The sequence below is a fragment of the Camelus dromedarius genome, chromosome 12 (assembly GCF_036321535.1).
Source record: "Camelus dromedarius isolate mCamDro1 chromosome 12, mCamDro1.pat, whole genome shotgun sequence".
Lineage (NCBI taxonomy): Eukaryota > Metazoa > Chordata > Mammalia > Artiodactyla > Camelidae > Camelus > Camelus dromedarius.
The window spans coordinates 2,343,600-2,363,287 of NC_087447.1; the positions used below are offsets into that span (position 1 = coordinate 2,343,600).

Below are 19,688 nucleotides of genomic sequence, written 5' to 3' on the forward strand. Positions count from 1 at the left end.
TGGTGGACACAGTGGAGTTGAAGGGCTGTGCTGGGGGCATCAGGGGAAGGGGGTCATCGTTGCAGGGGAGAGACCAGGGCTGCCTTGGAGTCCCCTGCTGGGTAGTGCCCCTCCTGTTTCCTCAGCTGGCTCATTGGCTGGTTGACACGAATCTAGCCTCCTGGCATCTGCTCCACAGGGTGGCCTGCTTCTAACTGCTCCCTGCAAACCCAACCCCATCCTCCCAGGACCTCTTCCCTCCATCCTCATGACCTTGGACCCCTCCCTGGGTCCCTCCAGCCCCAGACAGACCACTGCTGGCGTTGAGTCTCTCCCTTGAAAGACCACCCTCCCCTATGGTTTCCAGAAATCCCCCCAAAAGACAACATGCAACATGTGTGTCCATTTATTTCAAGGAGTAGAGCATAGACGTGCCCCCAGACTGGGGGGAGCAGGCAAGAACACAGATACAAGAACCGGAAAATAAGACAGTCAGCTCAGATGGTACTGCCACAGCATAGCTTAAGGCTCCGTGTGTATCTACATGTGCAGATGCTCACACACACACGCAGGCACACACAGACACATGCTCGCACACGCACATGCACCCACGTGGCATTTGACACAGGAATGGAGGCCAGACGCCAGACACTGTTTGCAGCCTGCCTAAAATATTGCAATTGCATTTATTAAAAACGTGTAGAAGGGGAAGATCGTGCACCAGTCTCAGCGAAGTGTCCCACCTGGCCGTGGGCACCGCTGCCTGCCCACGCCCGCCCGCCCCACCTTGGCACGCCCGGCCCCGCGAGGTGCAGCGGGTCCCGCAGGGGCACATGCTGGGCTCCGTCCAAACAGCACGAGGGCAGAACAAAGCCCCCAGTGCCCCGTCCAGAGCAGCCCGGAGCTCACCTGAGGCAGGGTTACAGGAAAGGACGGCCTGTGCCTCAGGTCTAAGGAGGACTGGGGCCCTGGGGACTCCCAGCTTGCTCCTCAAAACTCCTGACTCACCCCTGCTGGGGAGCAACCCTCCAAAGCCTGGCAGGCCCCCCTCTCCCACCTCCCTCAACCCCGCGTGGCGAGTGGTGGCGGACGTGGAGTGATGATGCCAGGGAGCGCAGCGCATGAGGACAGTGGCATTTGGCTTTGGCATTAAGGCCAGCACCGGGTGGAGGGCCCCGAGGGAAAGGCCAGCCCCTTCCCAGGGGGACCCCATGCGGCTCCCCAGGTCCCGCCTGCTGTCCAGCGTTATGGGCCACAGCAGCTGGGCTCCTCAAGTCTCTGCCTCCACGGGGCTGGCTTAAAGTGCTAGGTGCTGGGAGGGAGGCTGGGGCCGGCCCGAGTCCTGTAGGTGATGCCCACGCCGTCCCCAAAGGGCTCTTATTTGAGGATGTAGTTAATGAGCAGCTGGCACGCCAGGAACACGCAGAGCAGGAACCAAGAGCGGGGACTGTGCAGGAGGCCTGGGGCCGGCGCCTGCCTGGCCTGTGCGGTGGAGCTCAGCATGGCTGAGAGATGCCTAGAATGACAGGGTGCATTCAAGGAATTCAAGTGGGCAGCCCCAGCCAGCCCAGACAGGTCGCCACATCCCTGTCCTCTGGATGCAAACGCAGGTGAGTGGCTCACTCAAGGGTGGGGCCCCAGGGCACAGAGGCTGCACCGGGCTTCCCAGGCACACATGCAGGGGGCTGGCGTCAGGGCTTGGGAGCTGGGCTTCCTACATCTCCCCTCCCACCTCCCCTGTTACAGGCTGACTGTGTCCCCCAAAGTCATATGTTGCAATCCTGACTCATCACCCCCAAAATGCGACCATATGTGAAGATATGACATTTAAAGAGGTGATTAAGGTAAAATGAGGTCACTAGGATGGGTCATAATGCCCTAGGACTGGTGTCCTTACAAGAAGAGGAGATCAGGACACAGACACACACAGAGGGATGACCACGTGAGGACGTGGGGAGAAGACGGCTGTCTCCACGCCAAGGAGAGAGGCCTTGGGAAGAACCAGCCCTGCCTGGACCTCGGATGCCAGCCTCCGGGACTGGGTGAACGTCTGTGGTTGAAGCGGGCTCCCCCTGAGACTCTGTATTACAAACAGCCCCAGGAATCCCATACTCCTGCCCTGGACTCTGAGGTCACTGTGGGTCTGGACCTCTGCAGAAGCTTCTGGCTGTTCTACTGGCCACTTGCTTGCAGCAAGCCTCCTCCTGTGGTGCTGGACGGCTGCTCTGGCCCCTCAGCTCCCACGGCCTCCGGGCTCAGCTCCACCATCTCGGCCCTCTCACCTCGACTCGCCCCTTCTCCCAGCAGCGACCCTCCTGTGGTGCCCACTGCTCTCAGTAGTGACCCCTGCTTCCCCCTTTTCCAGTTCCTTCCTGGCCACCAGCATCCTCCTCCAGAAAGCCCTCCCTGACCACGCAGACTGCATTCCTCTCCCATGCTTACAAGGTGCCAAGTATCCCATTTTCTTGGCGCCACACAGCCTCATAAGGGAGCTGGTTACTAAAAAGGTGTGAGACCCTTCTGTGCCAAGCGTTTGGTGAGTCAAGGGAGCAGGAAAGCTGGCCTCCTCACAGTCCTACAAGTCTAGACTTCTCTGAGCATCCCAGATGCTAATGGCTGCCAAGTGCTGGCCAGGTGCCGGGCACAGGGCTCAGCCCTCTACTCCATCTTCCTCCTGCCCCAGGGTCACTGCTGTCAACCTCAATTCATAGATGGGGAGACTGAGGCACAGACAGCCCGAGGTCTCACAGCAAGACAGCCCACAGCCTGGACTGGAGCCAGGAACCTGGCTTTTGGGCGGAGCTGGAAAGCATGGCTGCGTCTCTGGACACCGGTATCCCAGAGCGCGTTCTTGCTCACCCAGCTGGACCTCCTATGCACAGAGCCGTGGACACAGCAGAGAGACACTCGCTGCCGGCGGCACCCCTTCCAGCTCAGATCTGGCTTTACCCGCCACCACCAGCACCACCGGCAGCCCAGCCCTGGCTCACCTGGGGCTCCATCAAGCCCATGCCTGGCCCAGCATCCTTCTCACCAGCTCAGCCCCTTCAAACAAATCTCCGTGCCCTGCCTGCCCCCTCACAGAGGGCAGAACCCAGGAGGTCCGGCCTGTCCACACCCAGCAGCCAGACCCTTGGAAGTCCTGGGAGCTCTAGCCCGAGTGACATTCCAGATGACCGCCTGCCCCCCGCTGGTCTGGCTCTCCTGCGCTGACATGGAGCCCCGGCCCACCTGTGTAGCTCCTGCTGGGCCTCCCGGGTGGACAGGATTGCCTCGTGCAGCACCTGCAGCCGCCTTGCCTCCTTCCTGCACCGAGGGCACGGGCTCTCGCAGCCTGAGATGGGGACCCAGGGGACAAGGGAACACAGGAGGGGAGGAGGAGTAGTGAGGATGAGCGGGATTGTCCGGGGAAATGGCAGGCGGGGTCCTGGGGTTGTGCAGCTAATGACACAGGGAGGTGGCACCGAGGGATGTTTCTGGAGGGAATCCTGGGCCCAGCTGGCCTCTAACAGACCCTGGCGGCAGACATGGCAGCAGCAGGGACCATGTTGGTGAGACAGGCACCCCTTGAGGGCAACAGGCAGAGAGGCAGGAGCAGAATCAGAGTCACAGACGAACCCCACATAGCCCTGCCCCTCACACTGCCCAGCCCTCTGAGCGCAGACTTGGGGAGCCCTGCCCCCTCCCACACCCTCATCTGCCCCGGGCTCAGGAGGCCCCGTGGGAGGACAGTCAGGGTCGGGGTGGGGATGGGGGGTGGGGCGCTTCCACTGGATGCTTCTCTGCCCCACCCTCCTGCAGAGAGACTGCCCCAGGAGGGCTCACCAGGAACGAAGTCACCGTCCTCCTCCTCGTCCGAGAGCTCTGGACAGGACTCGGGCGTGGAGCCACTGCTCTCGGTGACCTGGCTGTGGCCGGAGGGCTGGTCGCTGGCCTTGCGGAGTCGCCGGGCTGGGCCAGGCCCCTGGAGAGAGAGGGAGCAGCTGTGGCCAGAGCCCACCCACACCCACCACATGCTCGCTGGCCCCGCGCTCCAGCTGTGCCCTCAGGGAGCCGCGAGGGTGCCGCTGGGCTTGCGGACACAGCTCTAGAAGAGGCAGGAAGAAGAGGAGGATGCTGATGGTGGTGGGGGGCTCGGAGGAGGTCCAGCCTGCCCCGGCCCCAGCCGGACTGGAGCAGTCACTCCGCTGCCGGGCCTCGGTTTCCTCTTGGGTAACAGAGGGGGCTGAGCCCCTCTGTGTTGGTTGCCGAAACAGGCAGAGATGAAGGTGGCAGGGGCGGGGATGGTTCTGCCCTCTGTGACCTGACAGCTAGGGCTCCCCCAGCACGGAAGGACACCCAGGCTGGGCCAGCCTCTAGCAAGTCCCCTGAGTACAGGAGTGGCCACGTGACAGCAGGCCTGTGTCCTTGGAGGGGCCCGGGTTGGTGACTGGATGCTCTGGTGTGGCCCTGGTGTGTATCAGTGATGGGGAGGTGGGGTCAGAGGCAGGATGGGGGTGGGGCAGAGTTGGGACAGGTGGATTTTGCCACAGGGGCAGGTCTCAGGGTGGGGGGGCCCCAAGATGACTGGAAAGGCTGAGGAGAGGGAGGGAGATGCAGAGGGGTGGCAGGTGGACCCCTGCTGGAGGGGGCTGGGGCCATCTGGCCCGCATCTGAGTTGAGGGGCTGCAGCTTGTGGGGGAAGGGGAGGGGGCGGGACACATGGCTGGTGAGATACTGTGGCCCCTACTTACTGGGGAAATCGGGGCCACTGGGCAAGAATGGGGAGCACGGGCGAGCCCCGTCCTCCCGGCTGTGTGCACAGCAGGCACCCAGCTGGTGCAGCAGGGGCTGTTCCACATGTGGCGTCACTCCAAGCTTCCCGCAAAAGGCACTTTTGTGTAGATCTCTTCTTCCTCCTGCCTCCTGGAGCCCCTCCTGCCTGCTCTTTTGAGCCCCTGGCATCTGAGTAAATGCCAGCTCCTCTTCCTCCTACTTGGGCACGTCCCTGGGCTGCCCAGGACCTCAGTTTTTACATCTGTAAAGTGTAATGTGCTACGGACACCACATGGGGAGGCTCTGGGGAGTGATGGGCTAGGACCAGCAGGCCCTGGCACAGTGCCCTGAACATTGGGGCACCCCAGGAATGGAGTGTCCCACAAACCCAGGTGTCTTGACCCCATGCAAGGCAGGGAAGGGCAGGGAAGGGACAAGGGGTGATGCCAGAGGAGACCCTCCTAGGATGTAGAGTGAGACAGGGTGAGGGGCCCAGAGGAGGAGGGCCAGGCAGGTGGAGCGGTGGCACCACACCTGGAGGACCCCAGGCAGGGGCCCTGGGGATGGTGCTGACCTGGTGCCTGGGCCCTGGGCTGCCCAGGAAGGTGGTCTGGTGGGCCGTGGTCTCCCGCTGCAGGGTGTGCAGGACCCCATCTTGCTCAAACTGGGCAATGTCCTTCAGGGGGTCCCAGGGCCTGTGGCTGGAGGGTCCAGAGGGTGTCCATTGGCAGGGGAAGTGGCCCTCGGAGTGAGGGGGCCCCATCCTGGCCCAGGCCTCAGCCTCCCAGCAGTGGCTGGAGCCCCCACAGGAGAGCGACCACTGCCTGCACCCATGTGCAGGGCCTAAGGGGGAGCTCCTGTGTGACCCCCCCATCACTTGCTCCTCCAGAGGGGCAGGAGCGCCTGCAGCCCTCCCCTCTCAGGCCCAGAGCCAGGCTGGGTGGGCGGTCTGCTGTCCACCCGCACTCACTTCTCGTATCGGTAGCGCCACTCCTGGGTGGCAGGGTCCAGGTGGAACAGCCGTGGCGTCCAGGGCACCAGGTTCTGCTGGCGCTCTCGGGCCCGCTGCCTCTGCGCCTCCTCCAGTGAAAACTTCTCCTGTGTGGCCCTGTGCTGGTCACCGTCGCTGATGGCCCTGGTGACATGCTGCCAGAGCCTGTGGGCAGAGCACCCACTCTAGGCTGGGGTACCTGGGCAGCCCTGTCCCCTCCACACTGGAGGGGAGGCTCAGAGCAACCCCCTACTCGATTGCCTCCAGCAACGGGGAGCTCACTGCCTCTCCGGGTGACTGTGTCTTCCAGGGCACTGTTCATTTCCCAGGAGACGGTTCTCTCCCATGCTGAATGCACACTTCCCACCAGCAGGGACCTCCCTGTGATGTGGCTGGTCATCTGACCCAGAGCCTGCTCTTCCCTGGACCTCACTCCCTTTCCCTCCAGCCGCCACGAGGGAGGGTCCATCCTCCCTGCCAGGGACCTCCAGGGGATGGGCTTGCGGCACTGCCGACCTGGAGAGCTGCTGCTCGCCCAGCCACGCCCGGCGGGGGTCAGCAGGTCCCACGGTGCCGGCCTCACCTCTCCGACTCCAGCTCTGTCTGTTCCTCGAACAGGACCGTGTGCCGCTTCAGCCGCTGCCCGCGGACCTCCCCGCTCGGGTTCCAGAAGAGCTCGGTGCCTCCTCTCCCCTCCTCCTTGATGAACACTTCCCTGTCCTGCCCCAGACGGCCGGGCGGGTCAGAGGCGCCGGCCGCGGCCCGCGGTGCCCACGCCTGCCTGGAGGGTGGCTCTTACCCAGTGTCCCATGAGACGCGCCAGGACCTCCTCTCCTGATGTGATCTTCCCTGAGATCTGGTTGATGCTCGTGCTGCCCCCAAAGAAAGGCTGTGGGCACAGCCGAGATGGACGCGTGAGGGCCAGGCCCCTGCACCCCTCGGAGAGCTGGGGAGGAAGAGAGGCCCCTTCCTCGCTGGGGTGGGAGCCCCGAGGCCTGAATGCACGGGAGGCCTGCTGGGACGGAACCCGAGGCTGGAGGCGGCCACACACGCCCAGGGCCTCGCCTGAGCTCAAGGGTGCAGGGGCCGTCCCGTGCCCTGCGGTGGGGAAGGGGCCTGGGCCTGTCCTGGCAACACTGTGTGGCCTGCGGGCAGCCGCTTCCCCTCTCTGGGCCCAGCTGTGCTACGGGAAAGCCCAGAGCTGTGCCCTTAGCACCTCTGCTCAGAAAATGATCCTGGGAGCAGAGAGAGGGTGGGTGGGGCCCCCTAAGCCTCGCCCCTCCCCGGCCCGGCCCCGCACCCCCAAGGCCCTCGGTGGCCGAGGCACTGTGTCCAGCGCTACCTTGAGCTTGAACTCCAGCTCAGCGCGGAGGTGGTTCTCCTCACACTCGATGGTCACCCTGCCGCCCAGCTGCAAGGTCATGGTGCCGTAGAGGATTCCTGAAACCACCAGTGCCGGGGTCAGGGGCCGCCCTTGCGCCAGCCGAGTCCTGTCCCAGCAACACTGAGGCCCGGAGGCCTGTGTCAGACCCAGGAGGGCGGGCAGGGGCAGCGGGGGGGGTGGGGGCAGGTGCTCCTGAGGGCAGGGCCACCAGGTTGGAGAGGGTCTCCCCGGGGGGACCGAGCCCGGGGCTGGGCCTGGCTCCTCAGCGACTGGCTCCCCACCGGCGCGCCGCGTCTCTGCCACCAGGGCCTTTGCTCGTGTGAGTTGCTACGTCCAGGAGACACCCCACCCTCTGCTGGGTCGCCTCCTCCAGGGAGCCCCTGTTCTAGGCTCCCCGGGAGACACTCATCAGGGTCTATTACTTGGCTCTGTAGTTCCTGCCCCACGTGGGTGCCGAGACTTCCCTGCTCCCTGCCACGCCCAGGGCGGGCCAGGCATGGCTTTTTTGATCCAAATACACACATTTTTTAATTAGTGAAGGAAATCATGAATCTTCCATTTCTGGTCATATAGAGGGATTAATCTAATAAAAGAAAGAAAGGAAGAAAGAAAGAAAGGAAGGAAGAAAACCATTCTCACTCTGAAACACTTAGAAATGTGGGACAAAATGTATCTTTCAAAAATTAAAAAAAAAAGACAAGCTAATTGAAATAGCAAAAAGGCTGGAGACACCCCCGAATCCTCCCGTGCACACGATGGAGCAGCTCTGCAGAAGGGAGGGAGGGTCTCCGAGCTGCTCCGGACACACCGACGAGGCCAAGGGTGCGGGGCAGGGTGAGCAGGGCCCGATTCTTTCCCAGGGGTGGGGGAGGGGGTCTGAGAGACCCTAGACTTGTCGCTACCTCCGTTTGTGGTTTTGACTTTGGAACCAGGTGGATGTTTCATTTACATAATTCTTTTAAAAAGCGGAATTAAAAAAAGGCAATTCCTAAAAATCCAAAGTGAAATGAAACAAAAAAGACCAGAATGAGTGTCACATAGTGGTGTGATCCCACAGGGGAACATTCGATGACCTTACAAATGCCAGTGGGATCTGCTTAGAACCAGAGCAAACGCAGCAGTCACATCGCACGCCGTCTTCAGCCACAGCCCTGTTGGCGGCGGGCCTGCTTAGTGTTGTTCTGGGGGTTGTGTGTCTGCTGTGTATCTGTTTTAAGCTTAAAAACAAAAAAGATGTCTCTTCAGCTCCCTGGAAAGCCCTAGAAACAAATTACTCCTAAGAAACAGACCTAGTCTCCAGACTGTGGTGTCTGAGTATCGTTTTCTGATGGGAGGAACCTGGGGCTCACTGGAGAAGTGGTCAATCTGACGTCCAGAGCTAGAAATGTCAGTGTCTCCTGGGGTCACGCCAGAAGGAGGCAGGCCACTTGGACTGTATGCAGAGGACCCAGGAGCCAACCTGACGGCTCCCGCCAGCCATCGATGGCACCATGCGCATCAGCTGGGGTTCCAGCCAGAACGTGAGTGATGTGGTACAAAGGTTACACGACTGGGGGCTGGCTGGGTTGTGGCCACCTGGGGGTTCAATGTACTTTCATACGTATTTGAAGTTTTCCGTAATAAAAAGTTGAAGCCAGAAAAGAGAAAAAAAAAATACTATATGATATAACTTATACGTGGAATATTAAAAAAAAAAAAAGGACAAATGAATTAATTGATAAAACAGAAACAGACTCACAGACATAGAAAACAAACATGGTTACTGGGGGGAAGGGGGTGGAAAGGGATAAACTGGGAGTTCGAGATTTTTAGATACTAACTCATATGTATAAAACAGATAAACAAGTTCATACTGTAGAGCACAGGGAACTATATTCAGTATCTTGCAGCAACTTACGGTGAAAAAGAATATGGAAACGAATATATGTCTGTTCCTGTATGACTGAAACACGTTGCTGTGCACCAGAAACTGACACAACATTGCAAACTGACTGTACTTCAATTTAAAAAACGTGATTCACTAGTGAGAATATAAAACAATTGTGTTTACAGAAGGAATCGCAAAATGATCAAGGATAAGATACAAGTATAAAAGAATAGTCTGGTTTGAAATGGGATCAAGTAGAACTTTTAGGGGAAAAAAACCCCCCAAAACATCGAAACTGAACTCAGTGGATGAGTTAAACAGTGGGTTAGTCAGCGCTGAAGTTAGATCTGAAGAAATGATCTCGAATGTAAAGAGGTAAAAGATACGAGACACAGAGCATAGACTGGGCGGTTTAACTTACATCTAACTGGAGTTCTAGGGGGAAAAGTGGAAAAATTGGGGTGAGTCAGCATAAAAAAATACTAGCTTAAAAACTGCCATACTTGATCAAAACCATGAAATCTCAGCTTAGAAAGTTCAAACCAACAAAAACTCTTACAAATACAAATAAAATATTAAAAAGAAATCCAGAACTATCAAGCCACAGAAAGGCATGGAGGAATCTTAAATGCATATTGCGTGGCACAGAACAGAGAGCCCAGAGATAAATCCACACACTAGCGGTCAATTAATCTTCAACAAAGGAGGCAAGAATACACAGTGAAGAAAAGACTGCATCTTCGGCAAGTGGTGCTGGGAAGGCTGGAGCTGCGTGTAATGCAGTGGAGTTAGAATACTCGCTCCCACACACAACAATGCACTCAAAATGACTTAAAGACTCAAACACAGGACGAGACACCATAAACCTCCTAGGAGAAAACACAGGCAAGACATCATCTGACATACATCTCAGTGATGCTCTCCTAGGGCAGTCTCCCCAGGCAACAGACATAAAAGCAAAAATAAACAAACAGGACCTGGTTAAACTTCCAAGCTTGTGCACGGCAAAGGAAACCATAAACAAGACAGAAAGGCCACCTATGGAATGGCAGAAAATATCTGCAAATGATGTGACTGACAAGGGCGTAATTTCCAGAATATACAAATGGCTCATACAGCTTAATAACAAAAAAATAAACAACCCGATCCAAAAAGTGGCAGAAGACCTAAGCAAGCAATTCTCCAATGAAGACATACAGATGGCCAATCGGCACATGAAAAAATGCTCAGTGTCGCTAATTATCAGAGAAATCCAAAGTTAAACTACAATGAGGTATCACCTCACATCCGGTCAGAATGCCCATCATTTGAAAGTCCACAAGGGATCAATGCTGGAGAGGCTGTGGAGAAAAGGAACCCCTCCTGCACTGCTGGTGGGAATGCAGTTTGGTGCAGCGACTGTGGAAAATCGTATGGAGGTTCCTTAAAAAAATAAAAATAGACTCACCCTATGATTCAGCAGTCCCACTCCTGGGTACATATCTGGAGGGAACTCTTAATTTGAAAAGACATCTGCACACCAATGTTCACAGCAGCACTATTTACAATAGCCAAGACATGGAAACAGCCTAAATGTCCATCAAAAGATGACTGATAAAGAAGATGTGGTATGTTTATACAATGGAATACTACTCAGCCATAAAAAGAATAAAATAATGCCATTATGCAACATGGATGGACCTGGAGATCATCATTCTAAGTGACGTAAGCGAGAAAGAGAAAGAAAAATACCATATGATATCACTTATATGTGGAATCTTAAAAAAAATACACGCATGAACTTATTTACAAAACAGAAACAGACTCACAGACATAGAGAACAAACTTCTGGTTACCAGGGGGGAAAAGGGGTGGGAATGGATAAACTGGGAGTTAGGGATTTGCAGAAACTACTATATATAAAACAGATGAACTTGTTTATTTTATATATAGTAGTTTTTTTTCTGTACAGCATAGAGAACTACATTCAATATCTTGCAGTAACCTATAATGAAAAAGAATATGAAAACAAATATATGTATGTATATACATGACTGAAACACTATGCTTTCCACCAGAAATTGATGCAACATCAAATCGTACATTGACAATACTTCAATAAAAGAAAATACACGCGGCTTAGTCAAGATTCCAGTTTGAAGAGGTAAATACACCCTGTGATTCCAACTCTATGACATTCCGAAAAAAGTAAAACAATGGAGACATTAAGAAGTTGAGAGGAAGACATCTAAGTCAGTAAGAGTGGGAGAGGGAAGCAAGGAAAGCCACTGTGGAAACCAGTATGGAGATTCCTCAAAAGACTAGGAATAGACTTTCCATATGACCCAGGAATCCCACTCCTGGGCTTATATCCAGAAGGAACCCTACTTCAAAATGACATCTGCACTCCGATGTTCATAGCAGCACTATTTACAGTAGCCAAGACATCGAGACAGCCTAAATGTCCATCAACACATGGCTGGATAAAGAAGCTGTGGTATATTTATACGATGGAATACTATTCAGCCATAAAAGCCGACAACATAATGCCATTTGCAGCAACATGGATGTTCCTGGAGAATGTCATTCAAAGTGAAGTAAGCCAGAAAGAGAAAGAAAAATACCATATGAGATCACGGTATGTGGAATCTAAAAAAAAAAACAAAACATAAATACAAAACAGAAACAGACTCATAGACATAGAATACAAACTTGCGGTTGCCAAGGGGGCGGGGGGGTGGGAAGGGACAGACTGGGATTTTAAAATGTAGAATAGATAAACAAGATTATACTGTGTAGCACAGGGAAATACATACAAGATCTTGTGGTGGCTCACAGTGAAAAAAATGTGACAATGAATATACGTATGTTCATGTATAACTGAAAAATTGTGCTCTACACTGGAATTTGACACAACATTGTAAAATGACTATTACTCATTAAAAAAATGTTAAAAAAAAAAAAGAAGATGAGGGGTTACCAGGGGCTGGGAGGAGTGGGGGTGGGGGATGAACAGGTGGATTCAGCATTTTAGGGTGGTAACGGTACTCTGATACCGGAATGGTAGAAACATGATACTATGCATTTGTCCAAATCCATGTAAGGAACAACACAAAGAGTGAACCCCCAAAATGCACTATGGACTGTAGTTAATAATAATGTGTCAACATTGGCTCACTGATGCTGGATGTTAATGGGGGATGTGTGTGTGGGGGGGGGTGGGGTGGGGGTATACCAGAACTCTCTGTAATTTCTGCTCAAATTCTTGTAAACATAAAACCACAGTAAATAAAAAAAAAGTCCATTAATTAAAAAATAAAACAGAAATCCGAATCCTAGCAATTGCAAGACACCGAAGACAAGAGGAAATCTTAAAAGCAGCTACAGGGAAAAGCAGATCAGCAAATAGGTGGCCGGCCGTCTGACCACCAGCCACAGTGAAGTCAGAAAGTGGTCACAGATGTTCAGAGAAGAGAGGAGAGCTGTCTGCCTGGAGCCCCACACCAGCTAAAACGCGCTGGAAGAGGGAGGGTGAGATAAAGATACCTTCAAACAGACAAGAACCAGAGGGTTCTCACTGGCGGAGCCGGCCTGGGCTCTGCCCTCGGGCGGCCCTCACCTTTGCAGTGGGCGTAGGGCATGGTCAGGGTGTAGTCCTCTGCCCGGTTCAGGAAGGTGAGTGTGGCCTTGCCGTCCAGCAGAGCCGACAGTGAGTTCCCTGCAGAGACGGGGCAGTGGGACCAGTGAAAGGAGACGGATGCTTGGGACCTGGGGGCCCACCCCCTAAAGTCACAGGACCTGCGCTCCCTTCTCAGTAGGTGGCACGAGTCCCAGGCACCTCCAGCTGTATGACTGTGGGTGGGTCACTTAACCTCTCTGAGCCTCAGATTCTGTAAAAGCCCCATCCAGTTCAGACAAGTCACTCACCCTGAGAAGTTACTTAACTTGCCACGAGTTAATGTTTATTTCAGTTACTAAAGCAGGGATTCTCAGGGTGAAGGCTTCAGACCTTTTCAAACTAGGGCCCCTGCTCTGATTTTAAATGCCCCTGGAGATGGGTACAGCCCACTCAGCGCTGAGAGTCACAGCCATGGTGACGGGAGAACGGGGTGGAAGAGGTGGGTTAAGCCCACAAGCCTCTGTGGACTGCTGGGCACACAGACGTACTCAGAGCTTGCTGAGCACTTGTGTTTCATTTTGATCCATTTAAATAGCCACGTGTGGCCCATGGTGCAGAACTGGACAGCCAGCTTCAGGTGGTACCTTCTCGTGTGATTCTGTCTCATTATCCTCACAGCATCCCTGCAAACGGCTGAGGGATGGGAGGCCCGGGGGGCCGGGCTTCGGGGGGCTCTGCCTGACCCCAGGTTCTGGGCACTTTACCCCCTCGTGGTCCTTGACTAGGAGAGGGGGGAGGGACATGGACACGGCCACCGTGGGAGGTCTTGGTGAGCACCGACTCTGGGAGCCCAGTCCTCCCCCATTTCCCGGGCACCCTGGGGAGAGCCCCAGAGCCCCTCACCGTAGAACCGGGACTTGGCGGTGATGCTGCCGCTGATGCAGAAGCCATCCTTCCTGTTGCTGACATGGAAGGCGGACACGGGCGGGTGGTGGGACACCTGCGGGCGGAGAGGCGGCTCCTGGAACGGCCCCCTCACCACATCCCTCCCAGCCCCAGGAGCAGGTGGGAGGCAGTCCTGGCTCTGATCCCCGATGTCCAGGGAAGCCAGGCCTGAGTCCTGGGGCCCGGGAGCTGATTGGAATCCCCGTACCACCCCAGAGTGCTCGTAGAAAAATGGGGTGAATAGTCCCCTTCCCTAAGGGACACTTTCTGCTGTCGCAGCCACGGTGCTGTGTCTGCACCTCCTGGGAGAATCCCTTCCAGCATCAGTGAGGCCAGAGCACTTCCGACGGTCGGAGGTGGGGCCACCCAGACACGTGCACTGGGGTCAGATGCCCTCTGCCCTCTGCCAGGGCCCTGCCCGCCACAGAGCCCAGCGTCCAGCCCGGTGCGGGGCGCGGCCGGGGTCCTTGCCTGCTCAGCGATGTAGAAGGTGTGGCTGTTGGTCTGGGGGTGGAACCAGCAGCAGCGGAAGGTCTCCCCCAGGATGGGGTTGTAGGGCTTCCGGATCCCCTGCGGGCAGCGAACAAAGAGGCTGGTGTGAGCAACTGGGAGGCCAGGGACCCCACGGACAGGTGTGGACCGAGGGATAGTGAAGGGGGCTGCCCCTGCACCCAGCCCCGGCACCCGTGGGGAGCGGGTCTCTGGGGGGGATGCTTGGTTTGCCCTCTGCTTCCGGGAACGGCTCCCACCTCTGCTCTGGGGGGATGGCCTGCAAGGTGTCCTGTCCACGTGGCTCTGAGTGGCACTTAAGGCCCTGACCATGTCACACTCTCCCTGGACTTCAGGAGAGGCCAGTGCTCAGCCACTCAGAGCCTCCAGTGGCTTCCAATGACCTTTCAAGTTACATCCCAAATCGTCCAGCCTGCGCCCTGTCAATCGGCCACCCTTCTGCTCCCCAAACAGCCCAAGTTCATCAGGGGAAGAATCTTCTTAACTGGAGAGCCCGTCTCCGGGTCTCTACGTGGTCCAGCTCAGACCCCCACCCCGGGCCATCCCTCGTGCCACCCCCGACCTCCATCACTTGTGGCTGTTTGTGCGTCTGCCGGCCTCACCCTGGAGGCCGTGGGCTCTGTGAGTGATGACTGTGTGCAGAACACGCTGGAGGCGCACCTGCACCGTCCTGAGCTGTGTCCCTGAGCTGTGCCCCTCAGTTCCCTTCTGCCCAAGCTCCCCAGACCCATGCCTGAGCTGACCCTGTAGCAGCCACTGTCCTGTCCTTCGGGGCAGCCTTCCACATGGAGCCGCCTCCTCTGAGAAGTCCTCCTGGGAGCCTTGCCTATGTCCCAGCAGCCCATGCACCCAGCGCCACTGAGGCTGTGGGCACACCCAGTCCTGCCGAGGGCAAGAGTCTGCCTCTGCTGAGCCCGGGTCTGCCTCCAAACGCTGAAGGCCCCAGGCAGTCAGGAGACTTGGTCCACTGCCAACCTGCCGTGGGGCTCTGGGGCCTTCCTGTCCCCTCCTCAAGCCTTAGTTTCCCACCCTGCGCAGTGGAGACGTGGAGCCCCGGGCTCCGTTGGGGTCTGGGGAGGGGGTGGAGTTGCAGGCCCCAGGCCCCCACATCCCCACTACCGCCAGAGCAGCCCTGCTCTCATCCGGCCTGGGTTTCAGGTTCTTAAAGGGGCCATGCAACCAAAAAGCAGATTATGAAAACCCACGGGTCCCCAGAGTTCCCTGAGGTTCAGGGTCAAACGCCCCTTTCTTGGCACTGCTGTGTGGCAGCTCTTTCTCTGAGGTGCAGAGGGGATCAGCTTGGGCCCTTCAGGGATTGGGACCACTCTTGGGCCTGGCCTTGGCCAGGCGGTCCCTGGGTGGAGAGTCGGGGCTCTGTCCCTCATCTCTGAGGACCTGGGGCCACTGTGGGGACAATCAGGATCCTTCAAGGCCACGCAGGGCAGGCGACGGCCCGGGACTCTGGGCAGGGGCAGGCGCCAGGGGACCGGGCTGGGTGCACCTCGCCCTGGGCCCGCTCTCCCCGGCCCGTGCGTCTCACCTTGGGCTTCTTGTAGAATCCGGACAGGTACCACCTCAGCACGTGCTTGATGCGGCTGTAGGCGTCCTCCTCCAGAGCAGCCCTGCGATGGAGGGGAGAACGCCCTCACTTGGGGTCGGGGTCCCTGGGATGCCCTCCTCCTTTCCCCAGCCCTCTCCCTCCTTCCATTTCAGCCTCCATCCACTTGCTGAACATCCGGGCCCCCCCCCCCCCCGCTGCCCCCTGGGGAATGGGTTCTCTGCCAGAAAGTGCCAGGGCAGCTCCAATGCTGGGGTGGAGAGCGCGCTGCTGGCTAGAGGCTGGCGGGCAGCTCCCGCATCCCCGACAGCGCCCATGATGCTCTCCGGCACCCAGTTCCCTCTGTGCTGGCTCCTGAGCCTGCAGCCCCCACCTTCCAGCCTTGGCCATGTTCAGCTCAAAGGCGCCAAAGCCAGGGCTCAGGACTTGGGGTGCACAGAGGTGCTGGGGCTCACCTTTGATAGCTCTGGACCTGATTGGACCTGGGGCTGCCCCCACCCTCCCTCTCCACCAGCTCCTCCCATGGAGATGGGGCCCCTTGGGGGCAGAGCCCGCGGGGACAGTTTCCTGGGGACCCTCAGAACCCTCTGTGGGGCAGGCAGGGGCAGAGGGAGGCTGCAGGGCCTCTGGGTGCCCGCGTGCGAGCGCAGGCGGCGTGGGCGCCCCCTCCTGGCTCACCGGGAGAGCAGGTCGGCGTGGCAGTAGTAGTCGGAGAGCTTGTTGAGGAAGGAGCGGGGCTCGAGGACGAAGGTGGGCAGCACCACCCGCGACAGGTCCATGCCCGGCCGCAGCTGCTTCAGCAGGACCCACATCAGACTCTTGTTCTCCTCCGACACCGTCTCCACCTGCGACGCTGCGCCCAGCTGCGGGCAGAGGGACTGTGCTCAGGCTGCGGCCGGAGCTGGGTGGGGAGCTGTGCTGCCCACGGAAGGCGGGAGGGGCGGGCAGACGGCGGCAGCTGCTCTGGTTGGAGGAGGCGTGATGGGAGGTGGGGCGGCTGCACCCGCCACCCCGTCGGCTGTAACCTCCAGGCCTGGGCCCCCCACCCAGGCCCCATCTGACCCCTGCATTTTCCAGCATGTGTCCCCCAGGCCCGGAGGCTCAGCTGCTGGCCCAGGCCGGCTCCCATGTGTCTGCCTCCGTTCCCTGCCAGCCTGGCTGACCTGGGCCCTCTGCTCAGTCTGTGCAAACCCTCACCCTGGCTGCTGAAACCTGTCTGCGGACTTGGCACGATTCTGTGCTATGGTAGCAGGTGCCACATTCACGGGGAGACCTCCTCCCGCCCCCAGCCCGTTTCATCTTTCCCAGGTGACGGAGGTGCTTCGGGACTGCACCTCCTTTAGAAGGGGGCCTTCCCTTTCCCAGGGCCACAGGGATAGAGGGGGCAGCCCTGGACACCCTCCTCTCTCTCCTGAGACGTCTAACCCTCCCTGTAGCTCCAAACGTGTGCCAGGGAGGGACTGAGCCCCAGAGCTGTGGGCTTTGTTTGGGCAGAGAAGGGGGCAAGTGGGCAGGTGGATGGGGGGCAAGGGGACAGGGGGACGGGGGCAGGGAGGCAGGGGACAGTGGGCAGCGGGGCTCCATCTCCGACCTCACACCAACCAGCAAACCCTCCGTGGGCAGAATGATCTCAGAAAGGGTCACGCAGGTGCCTGGGGACCACTGGCTGGCAGGGCAGGTACTCCCAGGCAGGGCTGTACATCAGGGACTCTCGACCCCTAGGAAGCCAGAGCTCCCGGGCGAACACCGAGACCCTCTCCCCACCCTGTGGATCCCCACAGTACATGGCTTCAAGGATTCGGGCCTGGGGTGTGGCTGGCTTGGGCTCGGACCCCCTTGCCCTGAGCCTCCACGGAGGCAGCAGAGCTGGGTGCCAGCAGCCAGCCTCGCGTCAGGATCCGTCACCACCTGCTGAGCCACTGTACGCAGGCGCCTTGCCTCTCTGTGCGTGCACAGCTGTGGCCGAGGCCTAGTGGCGCTTGCTTGGACAGCATGCCTGGGCACTGGGGAGGGGCAGCCCTTGGAGGCGGTGGTCATGTCTGACCCCCGTGAGGCTGAGGCTCTCTGGCCTTGATTCCCAGGCCAGCTTCGAGGTGGCCGTGGCAACTGCAGCTGGGAGCCCCCTGCACCCCCACATCCCACCCGCACTCCCCTTAACCCTCTCCCTCTGGCTTTAGCCCCCTCCTCTCCACTGAAAACAGCTGTTACTGACCCACTGGTCGCCCTCTCTCTCCTCTTGCTCAACCCCTCATCACCGCTGTCCCCGCGACCTCCCCTCCCCCCTCCCTGCCTGGCCTCCCTGGGGTCCTCTGTGGAGCCTCGTCTGTGCTCAGCCTCTGAGGATGGGCTGCCTGGGCCCTGGGACCCCTCGGGCTGTGCACTCCACGTCCTAATGTCCAGAAGGCCCCTGAGCCCCAGAGCTTCCTGCACAGCAGCGTCTCTCCTGGATGTCCAAACCCGCCCTGACCCACCGCCAGCTGCCAGCGCCCCCTCCCAGAGTGCCCCCTCACACGCGACACCCAGTCTGGCTGGGTCCTGGCCGCCCACCTCCGGGTGCGTCCTGAACCCCACTTCTCCGTTCTCCATCCCTCCTGGGTCCAGGGCACCCTCAGCTTTCTCTGGACGACAGCTCCTCCCCAGCAGGTCCCTGGCTTCCATCTCTGCCCCTCAGCCTTCTGAGAGCCTCACCTGGACCCCGGCAGGACACGACTGAAGCCCACCTGCCGCCTTCCTGAGGCCCTCCACCTGAGCCCCGCGCCCCCGCCCCGCTCTCCCTGAGCCCCGGCCACCTCAGCCCCGGGGGCGCTGCCGACGTGGCCAGCTCTCCCCGACGGGGTGGCCAGGCGCGGCCTCCGTGGCTTCAGGGACACGGGCCGGGGTGCAGGGGGACGCCGGGGGCTCCGGGCGGGGCGGGCTCTCACCTCCCCCAGCTCCTCGTGGACCTGCTCCACGTACGTGGTCCCTCTGCGCACCGGGCCGGCCGGCGCCTCCGACTGGTCGCTCCCGCTCTCGGCCTTCCGGCCGTGCTCCTGGGCCTCGTTGTCGGACTCCTCCGTGTTCTCCCTCTGCGACTTGTCTGAGAGAGCGTCATTCTCCAGGTGGTGCTCCAGGGAGGACCCGTTCAGTCTGGAAGGCGGATGGTGCCTGTGGGTCCTGGTCACAGGTGAGGCCCCACCTCTGGGCACCCGCATTGGGGACATCTCCACCCGGGGCACCCCTTCCTGCCAGGTGCCTCACCACATCCCTGCGTTTAAAAGCCTGGGTGATGGGCATTTGACAGTATTAATCCCAGTTCACACAGAGGCGCCCGCGTCCACCTGGAGTGGAGGAGGCCTGCCTCCCCATCTGAGGTTTGGGTGGCCAGACCCCTAAGGCTTTTGTCCCCCCTCCTACACATACAAGGAGACCCTGCGTGTTAGTGCCAGCGAGAGCCTGGGCCCAGGAGTCCCCAGCAGGCAGGGGGACTCACGGGAACAGGTCCTGATCGTGGATGGCAGCTGAGGGAGGCAGCCCACAGAGTGAGGAGGGCGACGTGTCCGGCGAGGACCCGGGCTCCCCATCGCGGCCCTGCTTGCAGGCGCTGAGTCGCAGGAGACTGGAGCAGCGCAGAGCCAGCTCCAGGGCGTCCAGCCAGCAGCGGCCTGCGGCATGGGGGCATGGAGTGAGCAGCCCCCGTCAGAGAGGCGCCCACTACGTGCCGGGGAGCCCGCCTACCCCCACCCGGCCCTCCCTCAACATGGAGCCCGCTCACCACACTCCCAGCACACTGCTGGCATGTAACTTACAGGGGGCCGAGGCCCGAATGGGTGAGTGACCCCCCTCAAGGTCACATGCTTAGCAAGAAGCAGGCCACTTCCACCCAGAAGCCCTACACGTGGAGTCAGGACAGTGGCCTGATGGAAACTGCAAGGCACAGGTTGGGCAGGAGCCGGCCCGTGGGGCTGAGGGCTTTTGCTGGCCTGGAGCCAGGGCAGGCGTGTGGGTGGCACACTGAGGGGGCTGCTGAACTTGGCACAGGCCTGACAAGCCTGAGGAGCGGCCCCGTGGGAGGACCAGCCAAGGCCGCAGAGAGGCAGCTCCTGGTGTTGCAACAGCTCTGGG

At 58.8% G+C, this 19,688-nt stretch overlaps 1 protein-coding gene across 10 annotated transcripts in view; it reads right to left on the reverse strand.

Moving 5' to 3' along the window:
- Positions 1-630: 630 nt before the first annotated feature.
- OSBPL5 (oxysterol binding protein like 5) overlaps positions 631-19,688 on the reverse strand; it is a 64,580-nt gene continuing 45,522 nt past the window's right edge. For 3 of the 10 annotated variants that reach the window (XM_031447882.2, XM_031447878.2, XM_064492009.1), the window contains 15 exons: positions 19,057-19,228; positions 18,509-18,740; positions 16,266-16,450; positions 15,570-15,651; positions 13,991-14,089; positions 13,478-13,574; positions 12,575-12,673; positions 7,068-7,165; positions 6,525-6,614; positions 6,309-6,445; positions 5,705-5,890; positions 5,309-5,435; positions 3,805-3,943; positions 3,211-3,313; positions 631-1,495 (listed from right to left, as the gene is read on the reverse strand). In XM_031447882.2, coding sequence (XP_031303742.2) covers positions 1,357-1,495; positions 3,211-3,313; positions 3,805-3,943; positions 5,309-5,435; positions 5,705-5,890; positions 6,309-6,445; positions 6,525-6,614; positions 7,068-7,165; positions 12,575-12,673; positions 13,478-13,574; positions 13,991-14,089; positions 15,570-15,651; positions 16,266-16,450; positions 18,509-18,740; positions 19,057-19,228 — 1,985 coding nt within the window. In that variant the 3' untranslated portion in view covers positions 631-1,356. The other 7 variants (XM_031447881.2, XM_031447880.2, XM_064492007.1 and 4 more) reach the window with 6 other exon arrangements.